Raw genomic sequence first — 12,530 nt, 5'->3', positions numbered from 1 at the left:
GAGGGCAAAGGGGATGCATAGGGTTGTACAGGGATTCCTGGGTCAGCTATCTGCATAATAGTTCACCAAAAGATGGCATGAGGGGTCTCTGACAGCCACTAGCCCCCGGGTCATCATAATCACTGTGAAATGTATGTATGGGTAATATTTAAGGAGCTGTGTAGCTGAACTGAAATAATGCTCTTAGAGTTAAGACAGGTCACCAGGACGTGGCACACCTCAGAATTGTTCCTGTCAGACAGGAGGTAACGGACATCAATCTCCCTGTCTGGCCATTTGTGAATGGTATGCCTCACAATGTATGCCTATTTGCATACTGAGCCAGATGCACATGGAGATATTTCACCATCTGCAAGAGAGGAAATCTACAGGAAGAAACAAACAGCAGGTGAGCCTCCATTTATGAATAAACACGAAGGATTGGTCTGGTGTACCGTGGGAGGGTGAAGAGACACACTGGATCCTAAACCTTAAAAGCAAACTGATAGCATGTATGTCTCATGAGAGGTACAGCACTGCAGAGCTTTTGGGTGAGCTGTACTCTATAAGAGTACTTGGTAACTAAGTCTAGCTTGCTTGTTATGATTTGATATGTAACCATTCATTCCCAAGATTACTACTTGAATATGCTTTGTTAAATAAAAGACTAGATTAGAATAAACTCAAGTCTAAGTGCTGTGAGTTAAGCAGAGCGGTGATCTGAGGTGAAACTGGTAGGGTGGGGCATAGGCTTCTTTGGCAAGCAGCCAATCAGTGAAATCTGAGCGTGTCCAGTGCCTGGAGAATCAGAGTTAGTGTGTGCCTATCACTCACCTATAAAGTGACCATGAGGACTGGGAGCCCTAGAGGGCACTGCTTGTGTTGCCTATGACCAGTGGAGTTGGGGAGGTAATCCCCAGCAGGTGCAGAGAAAGCTTCCTCACAGTAAGAGGAGGGGGTAGCAAGGTGCCTCACAACCCCAGGTTTCCTGGGGGTACATCACAAGCTCACTACAGAAGAATTAATTAGAGTGGCCAAGTTTAATGCACCACTAAGAACTATAAGAAATTGCACCTGAAATCCTTCCCAGCACCACGGTGGAGGCAGGTTAAGGGTCTAACCCAAGATAGGGGTTTGCACAGGGGATGCTCTCCTGCCAGGCTGGATTAGCCCACGCTAACTCTGCAGAGAAGGATGGGAGGGGAAGGAGAGGGAATAGGTAGCAAGGAGGAAAAGTCTGAGCCTCTGTAATGGGGGTATGAGGAATAAGGGAAAATGGGAATAGAGCCCCTGGCATGAGAAGTGGGGGTGAGATTGTAGAGATGCCGTGAAAGGGGATGGGGAAGTGGTACAGAATGGAGAGATGCAAGGAAGCCCTGCTGTGTGCAATAAACTCAGCCTACATAAGCAATAAAGTGTTCAGTGCCCTAGCTTACAACTTTATTTATAACATCCGCTCCCTATTTGCATGGAGCTTCTAATGAAAGCTAACTTACTGGAACTGTTCCTTTCCTGCCACATTTCCTAGTGTAGAAGCAGTTTGAGAGTGCTCACATTTCTTAATTGTGGCATGAATGATATCCCCCTACAGTTTTAAGTTAACACTTCATTTGAAATGTTGTAAGTGACTAGGACTGCAGCCCATAGCTGACTTAAAAAAAGTGAAGTGAGCATATATCGTAGAAAAACCCTTTTAAAAAAAACCCAAGGAATTTGTTTCTTCACTGACCAATATGGCTAAGCATCTGGGTTTGCTAAGACCACTGCCTATCATGCTGAACAGAAGTGTTTCTCTGTGCTCCCCATTTGTCTGTATCCAGCCGTTGTCCTATATATAGACTGTAAGCTCTTTCAGGCATCCTTTGTTGTTTGTCTAGCGCCTAGCAGAATGGGATGCTGCTCCACAACTATACTGCAGTTGCATTTAAGAGCCCTAAACAAGGATCTTTTCAGGGACTCACAGAGAAAGGATTAAATTAAAAATCATACCAACATCAACTAGACACACCCACCAGCTTTTCAGAGTAAAAGTGAGCTTGATGCTATGGAGTATCCATAATGGATTGAGTCTTTTCCAGCTGTTTTGAGTTAATACTTTGTCTGGCTGTTCCTCTCACCTACACACACACGCCCCATACTACTGAATTGTAGCATTAGGCACATTTACTTCATTTTTACATCCAACTGCAATATTTACAAACTCCACATCTGTACTTAGAATAAAAACTTTTTAACCTAAAATCTGGTAGTGCAAATCAGATCACTGACATTTGAAAAAGTTAAACAGGAACACAAATGATGACTTCCAAACTCAATGTGTTATAAAAAGTGACTTCATTTACCTTATATATGTATATATATATATATATATATATATATATATATATATATATATATATATATCTCTTAATACAAATGAAGTAGTGTGTAAAAATGAAACAGCTACATGACACAATTCTACAAATACAGCATATTATGTTCCATTAAGATCACATACCGGCCAAATCTTGGAAATAGTTTGCCTCAGCATATATTTCTATCAAAGAACAAGTTAATTTATCTCAGTGCTAGCTAATAATTGCTATCTCACTAGTATAATCCTGCCAGGCTTCCCCAGTTTCAGTATTTGCAACAATAGAAAAGTCTGGTAGACAATAAAAATTCTACTGAGCATAAGAAATGTATCATTGTGGCTTAAAAGAAGGCTCTCTTATTTACTCTCTTAACATTAATTGATCTTAATGGAGTTATGTGCAAAGGGATAGGGCCCTAAAGAAACAAGATACTTAAATTGTTTGTTTCTAGTATATAAAAATATAGTATATAAAAACAAAAGTACAATAAAGTCATAAAAATAAAGTATCCTTCACTAATTTATCAAGAGTTAAATACAGAAGTGATTAAAATATAGGTATCATCCAACATTCCATACGTATTAAAGCATTACAGAAGTTCTCAGCCACTTAGAGAATGAATATTTTTTAATCAATATCTGAAACTCAGGATGGTGCTGTGTTTCCCATGCCACTCAATATTTCCTACTTGGAATTCATTGAGGTGAAGTTGCCAGTTTTGAAATTAAGGTCTCAGTGTGAATCCAACAGATGGTTCCTTCATACACACTTGTAAAAAATAAAAAAAAGATATGTTACGCACAATAGGCTCATTGCTATATTAATAAAATGTTCACTTTTCTCCTACAAGTGGAGATTTAGTAAGTGGTCTTAGTTGTGTTTGAACTGGAAGAATAGGAGTTGGATTTCTTAGGGTATCTACTTGATGAAAGAGAGACTTGCATTCTCTTCACATTTCGCACACTTCGGCAAAGGAAAGCATTTTTAAGGTTGTCTCTAAAGTCTTTTGAAACAAAATAATAGATGAATGGATCAATGCCACTGTTCAAAGTGGAAAGACACAATGCTGTTATATAAAATGCATACACATCACTTTTGCCATAGTTCCTGATCAGAGAATAGTGTACTATAAGTAGAATATTACTAGGGATAAAACAGATCAGATATATGGATAGTACTGTAATAATGAGCTTGATCGCCCTTTTCCGTTTCTTCCCAATGTTTACATCTGTAATGGAAGCATTCAGAGTCTTAATCATTAGTATGTAGGCAACAACAGTGAGACCAGCTGGAAATAAGAAGACTCCAATTGCTAGAGAAAGGAAATAATTAAACATGTCATGAACCAATACATGCTGGGGCAACACATCATGACAAGTAGTAATATTAAGATCTGAAATATATGCAGTTTGATCAACAAGGTACAATGGCACGGTGCTCAACAAAATCAGTATCCATATTGCAATTGAAACTCTCAGTGCCACTTCAGACTTCTTTCTTGAGTGTAGTATGGGGTTCACTATAACCCAGTACCTTTGCACACTGAGACAGGTCAAAAAAAGAATAGAGCAGTACATATTTCCATAAAAAAATCCAACAAGTACTTTGCAAAGTCCTTCACCATAGATCCAGTTGTTGCCATTTATATGGTATGCAATCTTCAGAGGGAACCAGATGACAAACAGAAGATCTGCTAGTGCCAGGTTGGCCATATAAATCACAGCTGGATGCTTCTTTTTGGTTCTGAAGAAAAAGACCCATAAAGCCATGGCATTGCTTGGTAAGCCAATAAGAAACACAGTGATGTAGACTACAGGAAGGAAAACTGTAGTGAGTTTTCCAGTAAGGACTTTTGCAGCAAAGTCACTCACATTATATGATTTTCCAGAGATATTTTTATTTTCAACGATTTGGCCACCAAAACTTCTTCCTTTTGTACGGTTGGTTGCATTTCTCACTAAAGAGAAAGAAAAACAGACAGATTAGTACAATGTCATTAAGTAGATATTTCTGCTGCATTTTTTAAAGATAAAACAATAGGTCAGTTCAATCCATTCTACACTATGAAGAAAGACATTAACAGAAAAAGCTAGCAACAATGCTTGAATTCAGTCATCTTGTCCTTAGTTTTATCTCCCTTTCATTTTAGCTTATTACCCATCAGCAAAGTAATTCTTTTATTACACCATGTTTATATATAAATGTTAAATTATTTGATGTCCATGCACAAATTCTCGTCTTTTTTGGTGGGGGGAATTAATTAATACTTAACCCTTCCAAGCCTACTTGAATAAGTAGTTGAATCAGAGTAAACAAAGCTTGAGCCAATTGTACGTGAACAGAGGCTTGTCTACACGAGGAAGAATAAAAACATAGCTATACCAACAGTTTTCCCCATGTAGACGAGCCCTTAATTGCACTCAGTCTTCTGCGTAAGACAGGAAAGAAAACATGAGTCTTTTGAACACTTCCAGTAGTGTTACATGGTCAAGCAGTAAGGGTGCTAGCCTGGGACAGGGGAAACCTAGGTTCAATTCCCTGCTTCACCACAAACTCGCCTGAGGTCACAAAGGAAGTTATTTCCTCTCTCTGCGCCTCACTTCCCCATCTGTAAAGATAGGATTAATACTTCCCAGGAGTGTTGTACAATGAAGGGGGACCACAAAAATACTTAAGTTAAAAACAGATGTGAATATACCTCTGCAAGTCTCAGTTTCGATAAAAGCAGCTTAATCCCTTAGCCTGGGATTCTGATATGTTATCTCCCTAACCACTGAATCATCCAGAGAGCATCTCCCACTGACAGCGCTGTCCACACAAGAGCTTATGCTGGCAAAACTTACGTTGCTCAAGGGGGTGTTTTTTCACATCCTTGAGCAACAAAAGTTTTGCTGGAATAAGTGCTAGTGTAGACAAGGCGTAAGATGCACCATTGCAAGCCCTGCAGCATGCAACTCCACCAGTATATGGTTCCTTCATTTAGACCTACTTAGGGCCTACTTAGTTATGTGGTAAAAACAGTATGCAGACTTCAAGAACCAGATTGGCCTGATTTTGTTATAAGCTAAAATTGTCACAGTACAAAACTACAGAGTTTGATCCAATTATGCTTGTTTTACATAAAGTTCACACCACCTAATGTCCTGCTCAAAAACTGAAATAGCTTTATGCAAAATGCCATGAAGGGCAAACCACCTGTAATCCATGCATAGGGTGGCTAATCAGTCTTTCTGCAGCTATTACTCCAATCACTAGACTGGAACAGCTGCTATGACTAGTTCATACTTCACATAGTGGTTGAAATTCTGTGCTGAGAGTCCTTAAGCAGTTTAGGGTGGGAGCAAAGATGGCTTTTTAGTTTAAAACACATTTGCTTCCTCCCAATTCTGGGCTGCTGCAGGGGCCTCTACAGCCCCCAGTGCATATTAGATCACCCAGGAGCTGCTATAATTTATGGCAGTCTCTGGAGGGTTGCTTCATTATCCAGAGCAGCCCAGAATCCCTTGTAAATGCTTTCACCCTGCTCTGACATCCACTGCAACAGCCATTGCAGGAGGAAGCCCCAATACCAAGCCACCTGTGGTAGGCTGACAGTGTCATGGGTCTGCTGCATGAAGGTTCTGAGTTAGTGGCTGGAAGCAAGATAAACAGCAGTGTCATTTTTATACCCAGTGCATCACCATGATATCCAAGTGCTTTCCATGAACTCATTCTATGTAATTAAAATAGTTTGATGTGCTTTTTTTTTAAAAAAGCAATGATATTGAGTCTCTCTGTAAATGAAAAAAATCTATTTTAATCTTAAAATATCTTTGCAGCAACCTGAAGGATAGGAAGTGGGTTGAAGCTATAAAATGCAGACACAAAAGAGAGCTTGCAGTAACACAGATTTGTACACAAGTGTTAAAATATAAGAAGCAGTGTCCCAAAGCATGAATGCTTTTGTATGCAGTGGATTGCATCCTTCTGATAACTTGCCAAGATTAAGAGAACACTTCTATTCCTTAAGTTTTAAGATTCCAAAGTAGTTTTCCACAGGAAGACTTACCATTTATTCTTTCATCTGTATATACATTCAGTTTCAGTTAAGCTACTACTTAATCTTGGTCAAACTAATATCTCACATTAAGGCTCTGCCCAGGCTATAACTTGATTTACAAAAATCGAGTTAAAGATGTTAACACCAATTTAGACTACAGTTAAAGAGGGATTTTCAATTAAACATGTATCCCTTTTCCTTGTCCATGCAAGCCCCAAAGTACAGCTCTTTTTGCTAGTAGAGCTCATGCCGTTTTCCTGAACAAAATAAGCTACATGTTCAGTTATACTGGCAAAAAAAAAAAAAAAGAAAAGAAAAAAAATGTTACACCAGTACAGTTTGTTGCTTATTCCCATATGGAAATAAGCTATACTGCTACAAGCAGTTTTATACTGATAAATGCATCCACAAAAAAGAGGTTGTTCTGATTAAACAGTTAACCAGATCCATTTTTTTTACCATTAGGCAAGTTCCAAGTCACTGGACAATGTACATTTAAGAGTTAATTAATAGTACCATAGTTTAGCAGTTTTCAAACAACGGGGCTGCATAGCTGTCAAATCTGTCAATCAGTAACCAGTTGCACACATTATAAAATTCCAATTATACTGCACATGTCCAAAGCTTTAAAAACTGCTACCATATGACAGAAATGAAAACAAAAAAAATGTTCATGCATTTCATGTCAGTTTTCTACATTAATTTAAACAGACACTCCCCATGTTTTCCAAACCAACTTGTGGACATCTATTTTAGAAGTGTGCATGCAATACTTGTATAAAACAGGGCTAACAGATGCAATAACTATCAATACATGTGGTAAACATTCAATATAGCAGCAGTTCCCAACCATTTCGAGTGTGCAGGCCCCTTTTCAACCTCCAAACATTTTGCAGACCACCACATGCTACTAGTTTTATTTGAAATTGTACATGTCCCTGATGAGGATGTTATTTTTCTTTTCCATGGATCCCCTATAGGTTGGGAACCACTGCAACAGAGAATGGATGAGATACAAATTTATATTACAGGAGATACAGCATTTAAAGAGATCCTCTGTGAAATAATGCTAGTGTTTTAGTAATTTGTTTAGTTTTTTACTCAAATACAATCAAATATTCTGCATTTTATATTCCACACATTTTATGCAAAACCACAGAACCCAAATGTTAACTATAATTGAAAATCAGTAGGCTCATAATAGCTCAGCAGTTGTTTCTCTGGATGTTGGTCTCAGAAGTAATGTACATTTTCTTAACAAAGCAGTAGTCACACTGGGATATAGTGCTAATTGTATTTTCTGCATATTGCACAGTTAACTTTCCATAAAAATTGAGAATATTCCTCCTCCAAAACACACACCAGAGTTTCATTCTTGAAAATCAACCGTGTACTATTAGTCAACCAACCCGCCTACAGGAAAAGCTTCGAGTACTGAGGGACATATATACTACTTCCTCCCAAAACTGCATCTGACTGCACCTGAGGAAGTGGGCTGAACCCCACGAAAGCTTGCCTGCTGAAGTTAAATTTGTTAGTCTTTAAAGTGCTACAGAACTCTCGTTTTTGTTATATCAACATAGTTAATATTTATATTAAAAAGATTACCTCTTATAGCTAATGTATATAACTCCAGAGTCCCAATTTGTTGAACAGTTAACTGTGGAAAAACTTTGGTGTGGTATATGGCTTTTGTAATGCAAACTAGCTCTAACTTGTGTTGACAAAGAATCAATGCAGCAGGGAGGGCTGTGCTAAATGTGTGTCTCATTTCATTGCTCATCAATGGGGCTGATAAGGGCCAACATGAATGGTTTTCACTGTGTAAAGTATTGAAACATGCACATGAAAACAGTTAAACAAAGTGTTTTAAAGAGTTAAGTTCTGGTTGCTATCAAAATAAAAAATACAAGATGACAAAAAATACAAAATTACAAGAGACCTAGCTTTCTGATAACATCAGAAATGTCAGGCTGAAACACTACCTTAAGGGTTTTTTTTATGTCTGTTCCAACGTTTTGTACTTGAGAATCTAATTAAGATAAAGGGAATTTGATTCAATTTATTATAAGCCATTTAACCTTTCAAAAAGGCACAATGAGTCTGCATCAAGTTTAAATTGGCTAAAGTTCATTTCCGAGATGATGTGTGATCCTGTATGAACAGGGAAGGGGCATTTAGAGAAAATAGTTGATAACAGCAATTGTGCATTATCCATGACTGATAGAATTTGTCCATCCCCTTCCCAGTGCTGTTGATGATTCATAGCTACTCCTAGATCCCCAACTGCTGTGGTATCAGGGACCAAAAGTGCTTGGCTAGTTGGCTTCCACCCCTCACTAATAAAAAAACTCAAGTCTGTTACAGCCTTGCAATACTTTCTCTCAGACATTAAATTGCCCAGGGGCTGTTAGCTGCAGATCAGATTACTGCAATTACTGGTGGGGCCAGCCACAAAGACCGCTCGCTGCAGCTGGTGCAGAATGTGGCAGCTTGCTCGGATAGCATTACACCCGTGTCAAAACCCGCCCTAACTCCCTGTTTGCTGCTGAGGGCGATTTAAGGCGTTCACGTTGCTCTTCAAGTGCCTTGGCCTTAGACTGGGAACAATCTGAGGCAGAGATCGTCCCTCCTCAGTCTGGAGAGCAACTAACACAGTATGGGTACTTAAGGAAAGAGCCTCGCCTCATCTCCTCCGCCCCCCGGCCCTTGAGAGCCGCCCTGGGGTGAGCGGAGGGTGCGCTCGGAACGGCCCGCAGCCGGGGGGCGCTAACTCCTGGTGACGGCTATTAGGGGGAGGGAGGGACGGAGGAGAGGGTCGCTGTGAGCGCCTCAGATCCCCGCGCCCGCTGCTCCCGACCCCGTGCCCCGTCTGACTCACCCCAGCCCCCGCCGGGTTCCGGAGACGTGGCGGCTGGGCGGCTCGGACCGATCCCAGCTGGTTCCACCCTGCCCGGGGGTGGTGCCGCCACCGGCCGCCAGTCGCCCAGTCCCTGCGCTGCGCTGCCCCCCGGCCGCCTCCCCACCTCCCATGGCGGCGCGGCCCCGACTATCTCGACCGTTCCTTTCTTACCTGAAGCGGAGGCGGCCACAAGCGCGGCGCACAGGAGCAGGAGCTGCAGCCAGCGGCGGCGCCCCATCTCCAGGCGGGACCGGGACGGGCTGCGCTGCGCTCGGAGTTGGCGGGAGCAGACAAGCAGGCAGGACTGGGGCGCAGCCCGACACACCGACAGCCGGGACCTGCTGCGCGGCTGGACACTGCGTTTGTGTCTTCGCAATTGCTACGCGCTCGCGTCCCGCCCCCGTCCAGTTTCGCTGATACCTTCGAGGGGGCGGGGCCGACCTGCAGACTGCCAGGTGCCTCGGCCTCGGCCCCGCCCCCTCCAGGCGGACGCCTGGTTTCGAACGCCGCGGCCCGCGGGGGGCAGTGAGACTGGGCACGTGACATGAGCATCACCTCCCCGGCGTGGAACTGGAAACGGGGGAGGAGAAGCGCGCGAGCCTGGGCCCGCCGGAGCCGGCGCGTGGGGTCCGGGCTGCTGCTGCGGCTGCTGCTTCTGCTTCTTCCTCTTCCTCCCCCTCCCCCTCCCCCCAAGGCAGGTGGTCCCTGGCGTGGTGCTCAGCTCCCCGGCGCTAGGGGGCGGCTCGCGTTGGCAGGCGCTGGAGCTGGGTGAGTCCCAGCCGCTGCCGCGCGGCGGAGGAACACACCTGGCGCGTATCCGCCTTCAGATGGGATCCTTCCCCCTGGTGTCAGCTGGTCCCGCCCGCGGCCCTGCCTGACCTCGGTTGCGGCGCGGCTCGGCTGGCACCGTTGCGTGGCGGACCTCAAGTCCACAGGAGCTGCCCAGCCTTGTGTTGGCTAGCTCCAGTTACCCACCCCCCTGGAAAAGCAGCGGTTGGTGGTGTAGTGTAAACGGGCTCGCTGCGCGCCGAGGCAGCGTATGCCCCTGTGATACAAGGTGGGTCAGGGGCGGGAGTCGCAGTTCTTTTGTCCTAGTAGAGAAGTCTCAGTGGGGTGAAAACAGCCCTGGCCCAGTGTGACCCTAGGATCTCTTGCTGCCAGCTGGCAGTGGCACATGAATACATAAGGTTTACAGACGTCCCTTTGGTCTGGCACCAAAGCATGTTATGTGAGGTCCCTCATGAAAGCCTGTGTCAAGCTGGTCATCATAATCATTGTGAGATATCCCTACTACGGGTAATAGATGAGGTGAGGAGGAGTTAAGTAGATATAATCAAAATTATGTTCTCTAGGTCTGTGCGTTAAGGCAAGAAGTCACCAAAAGGTGATGGTACATGCCTGTTAGGCAGAAGCGAAGAGACGTATCTCACGCCAGCTGGGGTCATGTGCAAATTAAGTATTGTGTGGTTGACAATGGATGCCCATTCACAATCTGAGCAAAATGCTAATCAATGGAGTGCAGAGGTTGCAGGAAAAAATAAAAACAGCAGGGGTTATCCTGTTTAGGATTAAGACAATGAACTTTTGAAACTATATGTGGGGTATAGATGAACCCCATTATTCTTTCAGCCTCAGAGTACAAATCACCTAAAGGTTTGATCAGAGGAGAGAGGATTTCAGCCAAACTGTTTGGAAACACTGGGAAAAGGACTTGGGGTAAACTATCTGGTTGGAGATAGGGAAGGTTAGCATCTGGAAAGTATGTTATGATTTTGTTTTATATGTAACTATTTGTTTCCAGTATTCTCACTCTTTATCACTTGAATCTCTTTAATAAACTTTAATTTTTGTTTTCTCTATATAAATGCTGTATGTGAAGTAGAGTGGGGATCCTGAGTTGAATCTTACAAGCTTGTTAAGCACTGTGTGTTTTTATGGCACTATATTAGTGATATATTAATGCAGTAACAAATTGGTATTTTCTGTGATCAGCTAGCCTCTAAACTAATTGGCACCACCAGCTACGTTGTTTAAGTACTTCACTTCTGTAAGCACTAATTCCAGGATATATATAATAGAGGGGAACAGTGACATAAAACATAGTCCTTTAAGTTTATATCCAGGTACTATCTACAAATATTATACAAATGTGTGTTAAAAGAACATTAAGGTTGCAAACCCAAGCACACAAAAGTTAGGCAATCCCAGAATGAAGGTTGCTTATGCAACCCTAATTTATTCCCTTTGTGTATACGTATTATTATGATACAGTCTCTAAGTATAAGATCATATACTATTTTGTCAACTAGTTCCCTGCCTCATTAAGTAGACAGAATGGTCAGTGTTCACTTAATGAGCAGCTATTCAATATTTTATCTTCACTATTCAATGTGTGGTCCTAGATGTTATTTATTGCACAGTATTCAGACCCTGCTTTGAAGACAGAATTGTTAATTTCCTTATGAGCTTTTTGATAGTACTCATCACTATAATATTTGAGTGCTTCACAAATACTAATTCATTTATTTTCCAAAAATCCTCTGATGGGTGTCGGGGGGGAGGTATTGTTATCCCCATTTTACAGAGAGAGGGAACTGACACACAAAGAGATCAAAGATTATAAACAAGAACTTGAGATCCAATTTTGTGTTTATTCTACTTTAGCTTCAATTTTTGCTACTGCACTTGCTCCCCATGGCCTTCCACAAGGGTCAGTTTTGGCTCCCCTTTTATTCAATATATACACCTATACCCTTCCTGAAATGCAGGCTGAGGATGCAGAACAATTTTCTGTTCATGGAAACATTCTGCCTGGAAGTGATACCATCTTTAACTAGAATGTAACAGCATGCTGGCTATTGACTGTTTTTGGTGGAAAGTCTGGGCCACAGACAGATTGCTAGGGCTGCAGCCAGGGATGGAAGCACCAGGATGTAAGGAGCCCTGGCCCATCAGCATGACCCCAGGTTGGCTGCGGGCAGAGCAGCAGTAGGAAGGGGCTGCTGCTCAGGTGCTAGGGCCTTCCACAGGAGGTGGGGAATCTGGGGGCTAGTGGGGTTGCTCTGTGCTGTGTGTGAGGTGATGCCACATGGAGGGGCACCATCTTCAAGGGCACCCTGCCCATGTGACCTCAAGTGCACAGTGCATGTAAGGTCACACCACACAGCAGCCACTGTCTTTAAGAGCATGTCATCTCTACCCCCACTAGTGTGACCTCACATGCACAGCGTGAGGTCACACCATATAGGGATGGAGC

General features: G+C 42.8%; 1 protein-coding gene across 1 annotated transcript; it reads right to left on the bottom strand.

Annotated features, from left to right (window-relative positions):
- Positions 1-259: 259 nt before the first annotated feature.
- Positions 260-10,454, bottom strand: F2RL1 (F2R like trypsin receptor 1). Its single transcript, XM_067568818.1, has 2 exons — positions 9,446-10,454; positions 260-4,290 (listed from the first exon to the last, which is right to left on the bottom strand). The coding sequence occupies exons 1-2, from the start codon at positions 9,510-9,512 to the stop codon at positions 3,191-3,193; spliced, it is 1,167 nt and encodes a 388-aa protein (XP_067424919.1). The 5' UTR covers positions 9,513-10,454; the 3' UTR covers positions 260-3,190.
- Positions 10,455-12,530: the final 2,076 nt, after the last annotated feature.

This window comes from Emydura macquarii, unplaced genomic scaffold (assembly GCF_026122565.2).
Source record: "Emydura macquarii macquarii isolate MOO-44397 ecotype Brisbane River unplaced genomic scaffold, CSIRO-AGI_Emac_v2 contig_2897, whole genome shotgun sequence".
Taxonomy (NCBI): domain Eukaryota; kingdom Metazoa; phylum Chordata; order Testudines; family Chelidae; genus Emydura; species Emydura macquarii.
The sequence above is the reverse complement of the archived record's forward strand: the minus strand, read 5'-3'. Positions and strand labels throughout refer to the sequence as shown.

What these genes read in the sequence shown, in the direction of transcription:
- F2RL1 (XM_067568818.1), bottom strand. Translation starts at nt 9,512, where the DNA reads ATGGGGCGCCGCCGCTGGCTGCAGCTCCTGCTCCTGTGCGCCGCGCTT. An exon ending in TGTGGCCGCCTCCGCTTCAG is followed by an intron (nt 4,291 to 9,445) that starts GTAAGAAAGGAA and finishes CTTTCTCTTTAG; the next exon opens with TGAGAAATGCAACCAACCGT.